At 36.3% G+C, this 20,460-nt stretch overlaps 1 protein-coding gene across 1 annotated transcript in view; it reads left to right on the top strand.

The window, feature by feature from the left end:
• Nucleotides 1–20,460, top strand: part of CENPF (centromere protein F) — a gene marked incomplete at both ends in the record, with an annotated part of 35,050 nt that overhangs the window by 7,979 nt on the left and 6,611 nt on the right. Inside the window, 8 exons of the mRNA XM_079532605.1 lie at nucleotides 1,517–1,642; nucleotides 4,249–4,377; nucleotides 5,891–6,013; nucleotides 9,650–9,785; nucleotides 10,837–14,249; nucleotides 15,799–18,081; nucleotides 18,634–18,786; nucleotides 19,858–20,034. Coding sequence (XP_079388731.1) covers nucleotides 1,517–1,642; nucleotides 4,249–4,377; nucleotides 5,891–6,013; nucleotides 9,650–9,785; nucleotides 10,837–14,249; nucleotides 15,799–18,081; nucleotides 18,634–18,786; nucleotides 19,858–20,034 — 6,540 coding nt within the window. The remainder of the gene's footprint in view (nucleotides 1–1,516; nucleotides 1,643–4,248; nucleotides 4,378–5,890; nucleotides 6,014–9,649; nucleotides 9,786–10,836; nucleotides 14,250–15,798; nucleotides 18,082–18,633; nucleotides 18,787–19,857; nucleotides 20,035–20,460) is intronic.

Here is a 20,460-nt window from a genome sequence, read left to right as displayed (position 1 = left end):
GAGCATTTGCTGAGGATCCAGTTTTGACAAGAAAATGCTAGTTTACTTATTACCTGTAAGTACTCATAAGCAGATATAACTGACTATTCATAAGCTGATGTCCATTTTCTGAAAGGTTATTACTCTACTTGAAGAAATACTTTCCAGTCTTTACTTGTAGCCTTCAGGCAAGTTTGGCTGAAATTCTGAAAAATATTTTTAGATTAAATTGTGTAGAGCAACAATGACATCTGGTGGCAAGTTTTAACCGTGAAGGATCTGTTACACAGCTTTGGCTGAAAATCAGCGTGTGCTGCCTGAACTACGGTGTGTTGTGATGGCATAGTCTTTGCATTTTAAATGACTTGTGTGAACCAAAAGATGGGTTAAAATATCATGCAAGATGATGTTGAGAAAATATGTAATCTTAAAATGTGATTTCATGACCTAATTCTAAGCAATTTCCATTCATAGGCATACTAAGTATAGTTTAAAAAAAAATCAACAGCGTAGAACAACTTGGTGAACTTATTTCGTCAATAATTTTGAGTTGATTTAAATATAAAATACATAAAAGGAAAATCAGAGTTTTGCAGATAATCATGCAAAATAGAGCATATTTCTTCTTAAAATCTTGGATTTCAAACTGTAGAAGTTAACCAGTGTGAAGTTTTCTTCTTACTGATTATTGGAATTGCAGTACCTTCCTGAAGTCTCTTTTGGCAGCATTTGACAAATAGGAAAATAGGGCAGAAGTCATAATTACTTGAATCCGTGATTTAATGTCAGATGCAGCATTTTTCTGTGGGTTGTCAAGCAAACAGTTCTGGGGCAAAAGACTGCTATAAATAGAATGATCTTTAATAAATTACTCTCTTTATCCTCAAACTTTATATCAAAGTTGTGTTTTTTTCTGAAGATGATGTTATTGTGAGAAGATATATATTCTCTCCTATTTTTTTCCACTCATATATATAATCATTTTTAAGAAATATGTATATACATACATATTATCACCAACATAAGCAAGTATGTGTTTAGTACCTTGGATTACTAAGAATTTCTGATACCATGCAGGGTTACACTGGAGTTTATTTGGAGGCTAGAACAATTGTATTAAGTGAAATTAGTCTTTTTATTTGAATGGAGATGAACTGCAATAAAACTTCACTTGTACTTTTAATGCTTGGTGTATAATCAGTGAATATACAGATGTTATAATTAAGAAATACACAAGAAAGTTAGGCTAAACAGGTTATCACACTGAAGAAGAATAGATGGAAAGCTTAGCCTTGTCCTGGGCTTACTGAGAAGACTCCAAGAGGAGTGATCTCTGAAAAGAGATCCTTTCTCAGTGGCAGTCAGCACTTAAATGGGGTCTAGGAAAGGTGGAACCAGGTTCCACCCCTTCCGGTAGCACAGGTGAATTGCCTTCACCTGTTCTCCCATGGCTGACTCATTGCTTGCCTCAGGTGGTCAATCAGAGGTTCAGGCCGTGATTCAGCAGTTCCCATACACTTGGGCTTGATTATTTTAGGTCCAAGCAATGGAGCAAAAGATGAAAAGATTGTCAGAAGAACTGAATTGTCAAAGACAAAATGCTGAGAGTGCTCGTCAGTCCTTGGAACAGAAATTAAAAGCAAAGGAAAAGGAATATCAAGAGGTAAGACAAGAAGAACTTTTTTAACTTTTGACTTGTTGAGGAGACAAAATCACATGGCTTGTTTTTTTTTTTTTTTTTTTTTTTTTGTAACTACTTTCCAGTTAACTGCAATCACACTTAATAGGTAAAAGACTCAAGTGCTATTGGAAAAACTGAGAACACGTCCCTACAGAGAGGAAGGGCTGCCAGAGAGATGCAAGATTATTTGTTACTATTTATTAGGCATTAGTCTGTTTGAGAGGTTTGGTTGAAATGCAGATATGCAAGAGACTAGGTTACACTGACCACAAACTTGCTATATATGTGACTTCAAACAACGTAATAACCCAGTTATTTGTTTGTTTGGAATCTTAGTTAGCTTTTCCTGTCTCACACATGACAAACAAATTTCTTTAGGATTGTTTCTCTCTTCTAACCTTGGTTTGTGCTCAGAATATGGTAAGACATGAGATTAGTGTATCTGTCCTTAGCTTTCTCTTCTTGCCAGCTAGTGCAGAGAGAAAAAAATCTAGCGGTATCCCAGGAAAATTAGTGAAGTTTGTTTTGATGTTTGTTTAGTTGAACACCGATTCAGATGAGATCTAAACTTAATCAGTGCTGGAAAATCCAAAAGATGACTCAGTTTTCGTAGTGATGATGATACTTTGGATAGGTATTTTAAGTTTTCTTTAGGGACTGGGAAGGAAGCTGTCCTGAGGGCAACTGCTGTTGTGTCAAATGTTTGTCCTGAAAGTTTTTCTCAGAGGTATCCTTAGGAAGACTAAATCACTGGTAGCAGTTCTGCTGGAGTGGCTGATGAACAATACTGCTAATGATGCTGGAGTGAAAAACCAGTTTCACAAAATCTAACCTAGGATCTCAAAGACAAACAGAACCTTGTCTAGAAGAAGTCATAAGAATTGATCTTTGAATAATTGTTGAACAGAAAATATTGGAAATTCTCCTCTGTATATTTTACTTGGTTGGGATTTTTTCATTCTGTGAAAGCTAAATCCTGGTCCTACTAGATTCTGTCCCGTAAAGGCTCACTTGTAGGTTTCTTATTCCACTTCAATTTCTACAAGGCAGGTGAGTTTTCAATATGTGTTTAATTAACTTCCATAATGGGAAATGCCTGGGGCTTCTAAAGCCTTTTTCTTAGCTGGTAACATAACCTGGTTTCAGAGTTGCTCTTGCATTGGTACATAATTTCAAATGTTTTCTGTCAATTTTCATTTGAAAGCTTACATCCAGTTTCCAAACTGAAAAGGTGGAATTTATATCTTCCCTTACTTCTGGCATTCGAATTTTAGATGTCCATCTAAGCTAATTATTTAGGCCTCTGCTTTACCTTGTGTTATCAGAGGCACCTCCAGAAGGCAGGTTATTCCTGCCACTTAGATGTTTGTCTTCACAGTTTATCTGAATTTTTGCTGAGAATGGAAGAGAGCCTCCCCTGTAAGCTTAGAAGTATGTAGCTAACTTTTGGACATCTAAAAGTAAAGGAACTACTTTTTTGTTGTTTTGAGTGTTTGCCTAACAAAAGGTTTTTTTGCAGTTTCTCTCTTGTAGTGTTACGGTTTAAAAGGCAAGGTCTTTTCAGTCCCTCAGCTTTAGAAATAATTATTGTATTGGTATGGGATGTAAAGACATTGAATTAATCTCTTCATTAATAAGTTCACTAGGGTCCAAAGGGCCTCCTTGCATGCACTCAAGAAGTGCTTCTGGCCAGAGATTTGCAGAAGAGCTCTTTACATCTAATATGTACTCTATTGAGTGTTAGTCACTAGCATTAGCTAAAGTGACATCGAGCTGTTGTCACATCTTTTCCCTCCAAATTATGCAGTGCTTCTGTCAACTTCTTGTGTGGGAATATAATTACAGGTTTATCTGTATCAGTTCTATGCAGAAGAATGGTGTGTAACAAATGCATATTTTTAGCAAAGTTTAGCAAAGATTGATTCTGCAATTTATACAGAATTATAACTGTAATATCCAAAGGCATAAGGACAGACCAAATGGAAATTGCAATCATGATTGTTTTTCTTAATTGATGCCTACTTGTGTTGTAAGAGCCACATGAAATGTATTGTTCTTCTGCAGGTTTCACAAAATCTGTTTTGTGCCATTTTCACAAAAGACTGCCTTTGTTAGTCTCTTGTTGATTAGTTCCCATGCTGGATATTATTTTATAAATAAGTATGAATTTCCCTGGGGGGAAAAATATCACACCTACAGTGTGGTATACAAGTAATGATGAAGAAGAGTTGATTTTGTCCACTTGTAGCTTAAAGTGAATCTTATTTGAAACATGTCTGTAAGATAACAAATGTTAATATTTACTTTCACTAGATCTAGGTATTTTTCCCCCCCTTTCATGATATGACTGTTGCTATCATGGAGTTTTTCAGTAGATGACACAAACTGAATTAGAACCATGCTTGTCCACATAAAACTTGCAGCACACACCAAAGTTGTATTTAAATTATTTATTGTGTAAGAGGAGTGTTTCTGAGCTGGTAGTATCTGCAAATCAGTATTCATCCGTTATAGCTCCAGTAACAAAAATGGAGACCTGTTGCTGTTTTATGTACTTATTTCTTCGCTACTTTACCACTGTCTTCTAGGAACTCTCTTGTCAGCAACGTTCCTTGCAAAAGCTGGATCAGCAGAACAGTGATGTAAGAAACAAACTGAATCAGGAGCTACAGCAAGCCAAAAATGACTTCAATGCTCTGCGGGCAGAATTTGACAAAGTAGGTTTTTATATTAAAAGCTTCTACTACTGCTAGAATTTAGTAGTCTTGACAATACTACACAAAGTAAATAATAATAATCAATGTGGGGATTTACATTAATATTTTGTGCAGTTTGCATTAGCTGCTTTGTATTTACCATTTCTCACTTCAACACTACATATTTAAATGTGAATTACAGAATTCAAAAGGTTTGGGGTTAGTCCACTTTTCATAGGGAAGGAGAGCAGTGCCACTAAAATAAGTCTGTTGAATGAGACAAGAATAACTATGGCTGTTCACAAGAGACACCTCGTACAGGAAACCTGCAGTGGTGCAGCCTGGTGGTAGAGCTAAGCTGATCTACAGGTAGTCAGCTGATTCTTGGAACTACAGCTGTATTTCATATACTTTTGGTCATGCACTCCTGTGACTTCCTTTATAGCTGCACCTGCAAACATTTGAACCTGCAGAAAACTGATAGTAGATCTAAAAAAGCAAAGTAAACAGAAAGTCCATGTGTACACGGGCATAAGAGTTTTCCATCAATATGACTGAACTGACTCTCCCCAAAATCCAGATTATTGTCAGGGCTTGTGTGAGAGGTGCTTTGAATGTTAGGGAGATCTTCCCCAGTTTTGGCAGCAAGTAGCCATTAGGTCATATTAGTTATGATGGAGCCACAATTTTAAGGTAGTTATAATGCAGCAGAAGCCTAGAAGAAAGGAAGACTAAAAACCGTATGTATTTAAGGGTCAGAACGCTTCTGGTAGCAGCTATAAAGCAGCAGAGCTAGCAGAACTAGTAAGAAAAAAAAAAAGAGTCTGAAAGTTGTGTTGAGAAGACCCATTAGGTGGGAGGCTGAACTAAGACAGTATTTCTGGAAGTGAATACATTATGAAATGTTTTAGTGTAGGTTTTTAATATACATTTTTCTTGAGCATATGCAACTAAAGAAATTGGTTTCGTATTGAAAAATAGGTACTTCATATAAGTACCTTTCTACAAGAAAGCCGATTTATTATCCCATGACCTCAGAATTATTATATTATAAATATGACTATATGTTTTTCTTGCTTTCTTGTTTTGACTTGCTAATCGTATTTCCTTTCTTTTAAATCTGGAGCATTATAGGACTATTTTGAAAGAGGGAATGCCTGTTCAGTTTCTCTAAAACGCTGTCCATGGAGCGAGAAGTGCAGTTGTGGTGCTTAATTTCTGATTTCATAGCTTAGCAAAAAGGCTGTTATGCCTCCAGTCTCATTTATATCCTACAGTCCTGCTGATGTATCAGCTAATTGAATATACTCATTTGTCTCAGAAAGTCTGTATTTATTTTAGAGATATGCCATCTTTCTGGAGGTAAAAAGGCAGTAAGGCAATAAGAAGTTGTTTTCTAAATCACAGGGAAGCAACCTTAGGTCCAAGGTGGAACAAAGGAACGTAGTTTTATTTTTCTTTGTAATGGATTAGAATTTAAAGTTTTATGCATGGGAGTTTTAAAGGAAAAAGTAAATTTTCAATACTCTTACAGATAATGGCAGTGAAACAACGCTTGGAACGTGATAGCAGTGATCTTACCCAGAAGCTGTGCAGAGCAGAACAGGCTTTGTTAGCAGCCCAGGCTAAGGAAACGGATCTCACAAGAACCTTTGAGGTAACCAACGCAGAAGAGTAACAGAGTTATTATCATAAATTACCAATCTGTAAATATTAGGACTGTCTATAAAGTATCTTTGGACACTTCTTATGAATTATCTTAATAACACAAAAATTAGGTCTTCACTAAGTTTCCATACACTAATTCAGCTTGTGCAATTGGTTGATGGACTGGGATACAATGTTATAATTCTATTCAACACTCTTCAAGTTCACATTAGACTTCTTTTACCAAATGTGGGCTTTTGTTTTAAGATACTCCTGCTTTTAGTCCTAAAATAAAAATACATGTTTGTTTGACTTTAGAAGTACATTCTACAACCATTAGTGCATACTACTGAACTGAAAATTGTATGCAAATGCTCACTGTGTTGTCTTGAAACAACTGCATTTTTCTAAAAGGGAACAGATTCCAACTTTTTTACACCACTCTAAACACTTCCCTCAAAACAAAGATAAATTCAGAAAGATCTTTATCTTTTAACATGCAACCTCCTATTTATAGGGGCAGAAATCTTTTCCTGTCTTACCTGCCTTTGTCTTTTCAGTTCCACCGTTTTGCTTATGTAGCAGAGAATCTACGGTTAAAACTATTACAGGTGTACTACTATGTGAACCACTAGGTGATGGAATTTTTGTTTTCTGCTTCCAGTTAAAGGAAAGAAAGCCTATGGAATCTATGTCAAAGATTTGTTTTACTTAAATACTCTCATCTGGATTGTTGCCTGTTGTTATGAGCAGATATAAAATCTGATATAATTTCTGCCAAAAATTCAGTGAGCAAATTTGAAGTAACATAGGTGGTGGTTGTTTTTTTTTTTTTCCCCACTAGTGCTATCACTGATACAGCTTTAGTATATTGTGAAACTTTGGTTTAGGTACATTCATGCTGGTAGACTACAATGTCTGGAAATGTTCCCAGTTATTGGAATGTGGCTATTTAAGCTGTTAATTGTTAGAACACTATTTCACATGGCTTTGGCCCAGCTGACTAGCACTCTTGTACAATTCCCAGGCACAGTTTGAGAGTTCACATGAGCCAAGGGCCATTCCCAGCAAGCAGTTTGGTTACAGCCACCTGCTTTGGAAAATACAAGATTGTAATGGTACAGATATGGACTGTCCCATTTCACTTGGCCTCAGTGCTGGATAGTCCTCCTTGGCACATGCGGCACATGTTTATTTAGTAAATAAACATAAGCAGTGCCTTCTAGTGGAAATGCTGATCAAGAACACTTTTGTTCTTCCCATGTATAACAAAGGAGAAAAGCCTCTAGTAAGCTTCTGTGCAATCTCAGTGTAACCTTTCATATTGATAAAAGAATGGGGGAAAAAAAAGAGAAATCATGTACAGCAAGTATTACAGGCAAATATTACATGCCTTTTCCTGTTTTGAAATTATAAAGTGAGGCTTGATACAGGACGCTTGTTTTGTGTTTTTTTTTTCCTTTGGGATCCTGCTGACAGAGAACATCTTAGTTTGTGGAGATACTCTCTTTACTGCAAGTTCTTGTAGTGCTGGTTTTTATCTACTGATCTTTTATCCATCTTATTGGTCTGTAGCTGCAATCATGCTTTTCTTTGTATTTGTTTGTCTTGGGCAGACAATTAAACAGCTGGTGACAGTGATATTGTTTTAGAACATGAGCAATACATTTAGAAAGAACCTGAATCTTGGGATGTAGTAATACTTAAAGAAATCAGTAATGCTGCAGTTTTCTCTCTGTCTTGACTTGTAGATGATATTATGGCGTATGCTGCAAACCTTAAGACTGGCTTGTCATCCTCAATCATAAATAAGTGTAATGCAAAAAAAAAAAACCAAAACCATCAAATTGTTTTGAAGTCCTGGAGGTTCTGTTGACTGTAGATTTTGTTTATAGCAGTAGAAAATGACAATGAGATTGTGTTGTCTTTGGATTTACTGCAGAGAGAGGAATAGAATCTTGCAATAATGTTCTAGCTTTTGTTTGGAGAATACCATTGTTTTGTGATGATTAATTCACTGCTGTATTCACTCCTTACTGTGTAAGACTGACATTTCAAAATATTGCAAAATAGATGCACTTGTGAGACAGACTAGGTATGTTTAATTTAAGGACCAATAAGCTTTGCAATCGTGGTATCTCTGTGGTATAGCAGTTATGGCATATTAAGATATAGTTTACATTTTGATGGTTCTAGCAAACCCGTGCTGTTAATGGAAAAAATTGATCAGTCTGTCCCTGTACTGCTCAGTCTGCCCACTGAAGAGTTTCTCCTGATCAGTAGTACTGTGTGTATATTTTCTGGAGCTTAGTGTAGTTCTCTGATTTTTTTTCATGGTTGCAGAATGGAAAAATATAGTAAAACATCATAGAAGTAGAGTCATTAACTGGATCAAAACCAAATTGACTTTATTTCTTATAGCTTTGGAAAATGCAAATGGAAAGTTGTTATCATATGCTTTGATAAATTGTGGCTTCTTGGGCTTTGCTGAATGCTGTTAATTGGAAATGTTTTGCACTAAATCAAAATAATTGGACTTCTCAGCTGTTTTGATTTCTTAAACTTATCTGTTCTTCTGTAAATAGATCACTCCAGGTTTTCTAATAAACAGGCATGTTTAGTTCCTGTACTTGTATTTTCATGCAGCACTTGGAATGCAGGGTGTTTTGGCAACTTGTAACTTGAAAAATTATTGTTGGGATAACTAGAAAACTTTGTTCCTTGAAAATTTTGTGACTTTTCTTTTTTTTTTTTAACTCTGAGTAGAGAGGGCTATGAGTAAAAGGAAAGTTAACTGTTTATGACAGTGACAATTTTAATCATGTTCTGAGGGTGATTTATTTATGTTGCTTCAAAAAACGAGCCTGCCATGCCAGCAAGCATTTAATATTTTTCATCCAGACGTTTCTGTTTCTTGAGCTTGGCTTTTGTGAATTGCTGTCCATCTGCTAGTAGTAAATGGATGAATAATAGACGACCTGTTTCCAATTGGGCCATGCCAGTGCCATGCCATCTGTTGTCCAGCAGTACAGGAGTTTGGAGAAAAAGGATTCATTTCCCTACAAGAACTTTTGTTTCATTTCCCACATGCAATGGCATTGTACAGATGATTACATATATATTTTTAAACAGTTTATTTGGAAGAAAGTACTCCTAATGGCAAAGCAACCCTCTGAAAGTGTAAGCACTTCTAAATAAAATCTGAGCTTTGTTGCTATGGTGATTGTTTTTTTTGTTTGTTTGTTTAATGAGAAGTTGTCTCTATGTGAGATAAGTGAAATTTAATCTGCAATTTTCTTTCTGATTTTGATGCCATTTTAGGGGTTTGTTTCTTCAGGTAGAGCAGCCTTACTTAATCAACTCTGATTTTGTGGGTTATGTTCCATCCTGTCTGCTTGAGCAGTTATGTGGAGCTGTTTGCTGTATGTAAACAGTGGGTACCTAACAATGTCAACTGGCAGCATCCCTGAGAGGCTGGCAACTAGTTAAGCTCTCATTCAATAAATGTTCTCAGGCAGCTCTTAGGAACCCAAGACCAGCTGCCTGGAGACGACTTAGTGGAATAGTTTCCTTCTGACTTAAATGAGTAAAGTTCTTTGAACTTCTTAAAGTATATGAAATGTGTTCATTATTGATATTGGTTTAGGAAGTGAAGAAGGAGAAAAACCTTCTTGATGCACAGTATGAAAAAAAACTGCGAGAGATCCACCAGCTTGAAGAAGAACTGGGAGCAGTCAAGCAATCTCTGAAGCAGAGCCAGAATTTTGCAGAAGAGGTGAAAAGTGAGTTATGTTTTTAAATTTGCATGTCCCTTGTTACTTTCTCAACAGTGCATGTTTTCTGCAATACTGTAAGTTTGATTGTGACTTAAGAAAAAAGATTTCTACCATGGGATATGATTATGATGATATTCTTAACCTTGACCGATGTGAAAATGAATTTTTTTGTCTAAACATATGCAATTTCTGAAGATATATAATTTTGAAAGTAGCTGAAGCACACTGACCTTAGCAGCAGGATGAATTTCATAGAATATATTTAAGCCAGGAAACTTTATTTTCTTTTAACGTGTTTGAATTCTTTAAGAAAAAAAAGAAAACATTATCTAAGCACTGATATTTGGGTGTTCCTTGCAGTGGCTGTTCCTAATCAAGAACAAATTTTTACAGGAACTAAGTTGAAATACAAAATATACTTAATAGTTCTGCAGAATCAGATGAAAGGCTATGGATTCCCACTTCTTTCTGTGCAGATTCAAACTTCGTGTGAGATTTCAGAGGAAGGCTTTTGACGTTGATTCTTTTCTCCTGAAAATTAATCACCAAATTTATCACCCGAAAAGCAATGATGCTTCTGACTGGCAATTTGCATCTTTTATCAGCTATTCTCTATTTCTTATCAAAGCAGTGTAGCCACAACGGCAATCTAAAAAATGACTGTAAAATTAATTTTTTTTTGTCAGAAAAGGAGTAGGAGCCTAATCCATGAGAATGGGTCTGGATCCATGAGAATGTATCTGGAATGTTACAGGTATTTTAAAAAAGTGGTGAAAATGAGGTGCAGAAGCAACAGATAATAACCTGACAAGTACGTACTGACTAGACTGTAGCACAGACTTGTATCAGGCTGTAGAACTGGAAGTGGACAATGTCTATGAGTATGCAGTGTCTGTCTGAAAAGATCTGGATAATCTTTTTTTTTCCAGTGAGGCAATATAACAGTAATACACTACACTAGAATAATTAAAAACAATAAGTGGTCATTTTTCAGTTACAAAACTATCAAATTGGCCAATAGTGTCTAGCAAAGTTCTGACAGTGTTCTCTGTTGCAGGTAAGAATGCTTCTCAGGAAGCAGAGCTGAAGTTACTAGAAGAGAAAATTATGGAGCAAGAGAGCTCTCTTTCCTTGGAGAAACTGAAACTAGCCTTAGCTGACATGGAAAAGCAGCAATATTCTACTGAAAATCTGCTCAAGGAGAAAGAAAATCATATTAAAGAACAAAACTGTAAAATAAGTAAAATGGAGGAAGAGTTGGAAGCTTTGCAGAGACTCCTTGCATTTAAGCAGAAAGAATGTGAAGAATTAAAGGAAGAAACAAATGCTTTTTCTGAATGGAGAAATGAAAATGATCATGTTATAAATAAACTTAAGTTGGAAAAGGAAAATATGCTGATTCATATTAGTGACTTGGAGAGTTCCCTTCAAAGCCAGCAAATTGAAAATCGTGAACACAGTGAGAAATTCAAAATAATGGAAACTGACAGAGACAGGAAGAACACAGAAATCAAAGAGCTCAGAGACATGCTAGGATGTAGAAGTGCAGAATTAGAAGAACAGAAAAAAGTTTGTGATGAACTTCGACAAGAAGCAGAATGTTCTGATAAAAAGTACTGTAAAGACATAGAGAATATGTCCTGTAAAATATTACAGCTTACCAACCAGGTTAGTGAACTAGAAGAAAAGATACAACTACTAACAAGTGAAGGATTGCAAAGGGAGCAATATTATCATGAACTGCTTGGTGAATATGAAAAAATCTGCTGTCTTGTGAAAGCAAAAGATACTTCAGAAATGACAGAGAATAGAGAAGGTGACTTACACGGTGGTCAGGAAGAAACTGCTTTAGATAATAAGCAACTAGCAGCAAATAAGCCTGTTGCCAAGGATCATGGATGTGCAAGAGCAATGCTAGGAACAGAAAAAATGAAAGATCTGATGGTCTTACAGGATCAGATCTCTTCTCTTGAGATTTCCCCAGTGGCTCAAAAGCAGCCGAATTCAGATCAACAGCACCAGGATGAAGACTTACTGCAAACTGAGAATGAAACAGATGAAAGGTTATGTGATGTAAAACAGAGGCATGAAAGCTTTGTAACAGAAACTAACCAGTACATTAGTAACTTTAAAGCAGATATTTCGGCACGTCAGAAATCTATTAGAAAAACAGTCACTATTATTGAGGAAAAGGACATGGAACTTCAATCTCTGAGAGGAAGACTGAAAAACCAACAAACAGAGCTTCAGGATTTAAAGGTCAATAATAAATTCCTTGAGGATTCAGTGAGACAGCTGACACTGATGTCTGAGACATGGGGTTCAGAGAAGAAGGACATGTCTTCACTGATTTGTTCATATAGCAAAGAAATTGAGGAACTTGCTGAAGAAAATGCAACCCTTAAGGATTTAAGCAGAGATTTAGAACAAAGCCAAATAACTTTACTGGAAGAAAATAGAAATATTTCTAATAGTTTAAAGGAAAAAGAAGAAATAATTTCTGAAATGTCCAGAAAACACAAGGAGGAAAAACAATGTATGGAAGCAAGAGCTGAAGAAATCTCAAGAGAGCTGAAGGCTTTGCAAGCACGGTATAAACTGGTGGAAGAAGAAAATGTGAATGTGATGAGCATTCTGAGAGAACAGACTGTTGTATTTGAGGAAAAGAAAGCAGAATTAGAACAAGAAGAGAAATTGGTACTTAACGAAAATAAAGATATATTATATAAGCTAATAGCCTCAGAAGAAATAAAAAAGAATCTGATTCAAGAACTTCAGCAACTGCAGTCAGGTTTCTCTGACATTGAACAAGTGCCCTCTTCTGAGCTTGACTGTTTCAAACAGGAAATGTCAAATGTCAAGGCAACACAAAATGCAATTCAAGAGCTACATAGTACTGTGTGTATCCAAGACAGGGAACAATTGGTGAAGGAACTACAAACAAAAAGTGAACCTCTAGTGTATGACTCTAGTTGTGAAAGAAGGCTCTGTTCAGGCCAGTTGAGGAAGACCATGGAAGAGAAGGATATGGAATTGAATAAATACCAATTTAATCTTGAGCTTCTTCAAATGGACTTGGAGGACAGAGGGATCTCCCTGGAGAACTGCAGGTTAGAAGTGATGCAACTGAAGACTGCTTTAAAAAAGATGGAAACAGAACTTGAGAAAAGTGCGAGAGAGAAAGAGACACTGCAGCGAGAACTGCTGTCTGTTAAAGAATTGAAAGCTTCATATTCTCAGCTGAGATTCCCAAGTGAAGATAGCCGGTTGGAGGATAATGATGATGATGTTTCTCACAATTGTGGCATAAGAGAAATGGATGAGTTGGTCTTGTCATCCTCTTTGCAGGTAATAACAAACAAACTGAGTGAACTGGAGAAAATTTGTGAGAGATTGCAGAATGAGAACATAGCGTTTGTTTCTGCATTTAAAGATTCAAAAACTGATGGCACCACAGATATAAATAAAGTGGCAGAGGAGAAAGAGAACATAATCAATACAAATTTAAGAACTGAGAAAGCTGCTTTTCAAGATGAACTTATGAATGAAAGTGAGAACAGCGATTTGAAAATGGATTGTGGCAATAAGGAAATATTTGGATTTAAGGAACGTAGTACTGGATCCAGTTCTGACTATGAAAACTTGAAATTGTCCAGTGAAGAAGTTAAAATTTGCTTTGCGGAAATAAAAGAGAAGCTTTTCTCTTTCCGGAACGAGCATGTAAAATTGTATGAACAACACTGTAGTATGGCATCAAAGATAACGGAGCTACAGTCTTGTGTTAAAATACTGAAGGCAGAAAATTCTGCATTGTCAGAAAGTATGAGCAGTTTTCATGTAGATTCTCTGAAAATGCCACTGTCTTCTAGCCAAAATGAGACACAGTCTAAGTTAGATGAAACTAACTCTACAGACTCTTTACTGGATGTCACTTTCTCAGAAGTAAGTAAGGTTGATAATTCTTGTAACGGTGGTATGTGCAAATGGACAGAGGAAATTAATCATCTGAAAAGTTCTGTGGAAGGAATTTCAGAAGATGCAGCTAAAGTTTTGAATGAAAGTGGTCGTAGTGGCCACATATTGGACTCTGTTAAAGAGTTCAGGAGTAGTACTCCCAGCAAATCTAATCCTGAGGGCAGAATCAAAGAACTTGAAATGTTATGTCAGGTATATGAGAAGGTCATCAAGGTGCTCCAAAATCAACTTCATATTCAAGAAAATATGAAAACTGAGGAAATACAGGAGATGAAAAATATTATGCTTTCTGAGAGAAAAGAAATAGATAAACTACAAAATCTGTCTGATAAGAAAGAATGGCAGCAGAAACTGAATTACCTGACTACAGAGATGGAGTGCAAATTGGCAGAAGGAAAAACTGAGAATCTGTCTTTTGACCTTAAAACAGCAAGTCTCCAACTACAAGTCCTCAATTCGGGTTCTCTCTCACTGCTGCGCATTGATACTGAAAACGTAAGTAATTACAAGGCTTTTTGTAAACCTTCATTTGTGGTAAAGCCAAATTTGGATTTTACATATTAAAAATGAAATATGTTTGAAGTTGTATCCACAGAAGTGGTACTGTTTAGAGAAAGTAGAACAATAATCTGTGTCTTCAGTTTTGTCTTTTGCATCACAGGCAATCATGAGAAACAACAAAATCAGCAGCTCTTGTCTGTTAGCATTGTGTAATACATTGTGCTTCTTTCTTCAAGCCCGTGTCAGTGTGGATTCTGCAGCGCTAGCTGATGCGAGTGTGCTGTATGCATCTGTACCATCTGTTTACAAGTGTAGATCTTTTCTGATTTAGTACATCCCGTTGAAGATGCCTGTACTTTTCACGTTCTTTCATGTGACCATATCAAGCAAAGTAGGACTGCTTTCGCACCTCTAGTTCCCTTTAATAACCTCAACAGCCAACCAGAACTAGCTGGTAGCAGAACAGATATTTTTCCATTCAACTTCACTTCCTTCAATATAAGTAAGAGAATGAGAATTTTGGAAGTCAGTGCTGTCACTTCTTTCAGTACATCTTTCAGAAGATGGCATGAAACCAATGAGCTAGATTTTACTGGTCTTCGTAAAGAGTCTTGTGTGTGGCAGAACATTCAGAATGGAGGAGAACCATTTCAATTTGTGCACACAACTGTATTCTGCTAATTCACCCTAAAAGTAGGTCTAAAAAGTACATCTTCTGCCTGGGAGAATTCTAGTTTGGCTGTTAAATCCTGTACAAATAGCCTCCAGCAACTAACCAATGCAGGCCTGGAACTGACAGTTTAACACTACTCTCACAGTCAGAGCATTTTGAAGATTTCCATTTTGGCCAGATGTACAACACTGAGTAACTGTTCCTTACAAAAAAAAAATCTTTCGGTTGTATGTGTCGCTCATGAGTAGCAGTTAGAGTATCTACACTGATACACAGCCACCTAAAGAAAGAGATACAACTCTTCACCGTACACAGCTGGAGCTCTTTCAAGATGGAATCCCTGGTGTACAGATCATTCAAGTTCTCCCTTCTGTCACAATTCCTTTTCAAGTCCTCAGTTTTCAGAGTCAGTCGTTTATATTTTTCAAATGAGAATATGAGATAGCACCAGGTGTAAACCCATCTCTGGTAACTGAGAGAAGAGATTCTTTGATTTGGGTCTTGTCCCTCTTAAAGTTTCTCTGGTGTCTAATAGACGGTGAACGTGAAACAATTCTCCCATAAGTTATACTAATTTTTACTGTGTCATTTGGATATCTGTTTTCCTAAAATATTGAGGAATGTTTGCATTTTTGTTGACATCTTTGCATTTCATTCTTCATTAAACTTGGGTGAAGTTTCCCCCTCAAAATCACTAAAACTTTTCAGCCAAATATATTTATATTCAGAAGTGTAAATTTGTAAATTTTTCCCATAGGAAAGCAGATTCTCAGTTTTCTTATGGCTTAAGAAAATTTTTAAGACTCACTTTCCCTTTTTTTTTTTTGGTTACATGCATACTTTTTTTAATATGATTCTTTAATTTTGCAGGCCACTCAGCAAGAAAACAATGGTCTTTATCAACTGGGAGTGCCTGTTGGAACTCCAGCACTGAGAAACAACAAACCAAAACTCATTCCCTTGGAGAAAATGGCTGTAGGAGAGACAGCTGTGCATGAAAATACTACTGAGACCACTGAAGCAAAACTAGTAGAAGCTTATTCTGACAAGTTTCGCAGAGGAGAAGAATGTACAAATATGTCAAGTAAAAGTGCCAGCTCTTTGTATCACGACAGCGCACTGTCATTTTCTAATAGTAGAATATTTTTAAGTTCAGAAGATTTCTTTGAAAATGAAATAAGCACTGAAAATCATCAAGAAGAGATAAAACAAAAAACTGTTGAAGATTCAGAGCTGATCTGTGCAATAGAAGGCCATAAAAATGTTGATTTTCTCATGGAAGTCAAGGAATTAAACTCACAGGAGGGCTTTCAGAATGCACAGTTAACTCTGGAGAGCTCAGCTCTGGCAGAATTGAAAGAAACTGCTGTAGAAAAGGAAGAAAACAGTGGCACAAAGGAAAACCTGGAATCAGTTTCTGTCAATAAACAGCAATTATCTCATGGAGTAGTGTCTTTAGAAAAAGAACATGAGAAAATAAGTTCTAAGCACAATATAAATAAAAGTAGTTTGTCTAATACAGTCAACACACTGGATGATATTGAAGTGATCAAGGGAGACTGTCGTGATCTATTTCTTGGAGCTGAATATGAGCAGAGGCAAACAAAATCTGAGCAAGTTAATATGGAGACGCATGCTTTGTTTGTAGAGGGTAATGCTGAAATTCTTCGGGCAAAGTGTCAGCAGTTAGAAAAGGACAGGGAAATTAACCTGAAAACTATTCCTAGCCTTCAAGAGCAGCATGTTTCAGTCACAGCTGAGGGAAATCATATTGGTCAAGTACATTGTGTTCTGTCTGAAAACAAAAAAGAACTAGTTCAAGAACATCAGAAATTAAAAGAGTTAGAAACAAATAAGGAGGATTCTGCCGAAACCATTAGAAGATTAGAGAATGAAGTAAAGATACAAACAAATCTGCTTGAGACTGAGAAGTCTGATACGGGTGAACTATCAGATGAAAAGGATCACCTTCTACAAAAGTTGCAGAGTTTAGAAAAGGATGCATTGTCTTTCAGGTTGGAAGAAGAAAAACTCCAAAACCAAGTGGCAGATTTGAACAAGGAGAAAGCAGTGCTTGTGAGAGAATCTGAAATGATGCAGACTAAAATGAGTGCATTGGAAATTGAAAATTCAAAGCTTTCCAGGTATTTGGATGGCTTGATAACAGAAAAACGTGAACTTGCTGCTGGACTGAACTCAGCACAGAAAGAAGTAAATCAAATGCGAGAAGGAATGGAGAAGCTGAAAATAAAAATTGAATCTGATGAGAGAAAAAAACACTACATTGCTGAAAAGCTGAAAGAGAACGAAAGGAAATCTGATGCTCTTTTGGATAAAGTAGAGAGGCTTGAAAGAGAATTGGAGATGTCAGAGGAAAATCTAGAAGATGCAGTTGTTCGACTGGAGACTGCAAAAGCAGAAGCAGAGACATTAACAGCAGAGAAGGAAGAGATGGCTGAAAAGTTGAAATGTCTTCAGTCACAAATCAATGATCTCACCTCACAAAAAGAGTGTTTGGCTAAAGATTCAAAAGATAAGCAAGAAAGGATCCTTGAACTGGAGTCTTCAAATTTGACTGCAGCAAAACTTATAGAAGAGAAGGAGAAAGAAAAGATGCAAATCAAGGATGAGTTTGAAAATGCTGTGTTATTGTTGAAAACTGAGCTCAGAGGTATGAGTGAGAAATTAGAGTTTGTTTCCAAGGAGGAAGCAGTTGCTAGAGCGAAAGAACAAGTTTTGGTTAATCAGGTGGCTTGTCTTGAGCAAGATAAAACAATGCTATTACAGGAGTGTCAGGAATTAAAAAATGAAAATATAAAGTTGGGTCACACAAGGGAATTACTTGCTCAAGAAGTTATGGAATATAAACAGAAGCTTGAAGAAAACATACAGGAAAATCATGCTTTCCAACAGCAGATAAAAGAATCAGAGGAACTGTCTTCACAGTTGACACGCATGGAACATGAGCATGAATGCTGGCACCAGGAAAAACAAAAGATGCTGGATTTAATTGTTGAGTTGAAGCTGAAGACACAACCTTTTTCTGATAATGGAAGCTTTCCGGATATCCTGCATATTCTAAAAGTGTCCTATAATGACCTTGAGAAGGAGCTGGAATCTGCACTTTGTGAAAAGACTGCTTTATGTAAAAAGGTAATACCATTTCTAGGAGGGTTGAGTTCCCTTTTAAAGAACAAGGATAAAGTGTCCTCTGGGCTTACCACTTCCTTAATAAATTGTGTGTTAAAATAACATTAACTTCAGACTTTTACAGGAAGCAGCCTATTTTTGAAGTTATGTTCTCAATGCAATCACACATTTGCACTGTAGTTAGAGCTGGAAAGCAGGATGATTTTTTGTGTGCAGTGAATGAAAAGATTGCTTGAAAGTAGACATACAAGTTCAAGTAATCTAATAATGCAGGATGTTTTCCTCTTTCCTGTAGAAGAAAAGGAGGAAAGGCAAATTTTAGGTGAATGAGGTTTTTATATTAAGAATAAGTACCTGGAGAGCTCAATGGAAAGTGAAACACCAGTTGGACAAATGCTGTGTCAGGATGGCATTAGCCTGTAGTAACCCGTGCTTGGAGATGGGCCAGCGAGGGGAGTAAATTAACTCATCTTTAGAATTGCTTATATTTATGCAAGAAAACTCTTCAGAGATCATAGCACTTAATACAAATAATGATGGAAAATTTAATTTCAGGTGAATGAGCAGACTGAAAATTGTATCGAGCTGGAAGTCAAGCTAAGTGATGCTGAACAGGCAATTTCCAAATTACAGGAAGAATTTACTACGGAGAGGAAGAAGCTTGCTGAACAAATACAACTCCTTCAAGAACATTCAGAACAGAACAAAGTTAGTTACTGCATGTGTAGTATATCTGTGTTCAAGGCCAGGCTTACTCTCATTAAGAATGCATGGAGGTTTTTCAAGGGACTCATGACCTATTATTTCAGGTTCTTGCATCCAACTTCCTTATATATAAGGTTCCATTCTGAAATGGAATGATGATTAGTTAAAACTTTTCCCCCTTTTCTTTCTGTTAAAGGAATTGAATTGTTTTCTTAACGTAAATGCCACAATTGGCTATCTGAAAATCTTTTGCTGCTAAGAGATCTCTACTGCAGGCATTCAATCATTAGGCTGAGGATGTTAGATTAAAAATTGTCACATTTCTCAAGCTTGTTTTAAAGAACAAATTATTTTCAAGGAAGAGTCAAGCGAGAAGCAGATTATGAGTGTTTAAGATGTTCCTATTTAATACTCAGGCTGTTTTTTTACCAGGGTGATGACTAAGTCTTGTTTATTTGTGAACAATATTACATGTTTATAAATGAGCTTAAGTGACCTTCTGACCTACCAATGATATGGACAGAATTTTATAACCAAGGTCTTAGTTCTGTTCTGGTGCTGAGGGTGTTGGATGGAAGAAGAACTGAAATTTCTGCAACTTTCAGTAACCCTTATGGAAACAAATTTTCCTTTTGAGCAGGTGTCCAAAAAGTACTGTCATGAAAGTAAATCAACATGAAAATACTTAGAAAGCTTTGTTAACTTTGGTAGGGTGAGAGATGACCCTTAGTGTTTCAAGTCACTCTGGAGAAGCAGTCATATGTTTATGTCTTAAGCAGAGGTTAAGCTTTGGTTTTGGCTGTGCTGCTTAATTTAAGTGTTGGCAGTTACACGTAGTGTACCTACCCCTCAGGTTGCAGTTTTATTTTGTAAAGACTTTCCTTTGCCTTCCATCTTGCCTCTTTGTGCTCAGATTTTTCTCTTATTTGGTTACAGTGTGTTTAGCCGCTGTAAAATTTGTCTTAGTAAGTTGTCTTTGGAAGTTTCAGATACAAAGTCAAATAATTGAACAGGTTAACTGACCCTCCAATTATAAAATTCTAAACACTAATAGTGTGCTTTTGCTGTTTTTAGATTGAGCTGCATTTAGTTGTGTCAGAAAAACATGAACTGACAAAGAGTTTGGTGGCAGTCCAGAATGAACTACAAGAAAAAGAAAATATAATGAAAAGAGAAATATCAGAATACCAAGACAAACTGCTTCAAACAGAGAGAGAGCACCAGAATGCTTTAAAGGAAGCAAACAGAAAGGTAAATCAGGAAATGGGAAGATAGATGCTATAAGGTTTTTAATTAAAATTTTTAGTTAAATTATAGATGTGTTACAAATTTTTCCTGATTGTATTGCAAAAGAACTATGGTAACAGTATTTCCAAACTATATACGCTTACCTCAGAGCTCATTAAGTTTTTTTTTTCATTTATTTTACCTTTTTGTTTCATATAGAAAACTCTAAAAGGTGATCTTTACCTCAAAACTCAGTAACTGTTAAGTGTGTGTGTGTCTGTGTCTGTGTGTAGACATACATGTAACTTAGCTGGGACAGTGCACTTGAAGAAGGGAGAAGAGCAGTGTATTTTAGTCTGGGAAATCATTTGTTTTGGCAGGTATGGTGAGGAAAAGTTATCTACTGGAGACTATAATGACACATTTGTTGGAAATGCAGTAGATTTAGCT

Source organism: Tetrao urogallus (assembly GCF_951394365.1).
Source record: "Tetrao urogallus genome assembly, chromosome: 2".
Classification (NCBI taxonomy): domain Eukaryota; kingdom Metazoa; phylum Chordata; class Aves; order Galliformes; family Phasianidae; genus Tetrao; species Tetrao urogallus.
Note: the sequence above shows the minus strand (reverse complement) of the source record. Positions and strands in the feature narration are given on the sequence as shown.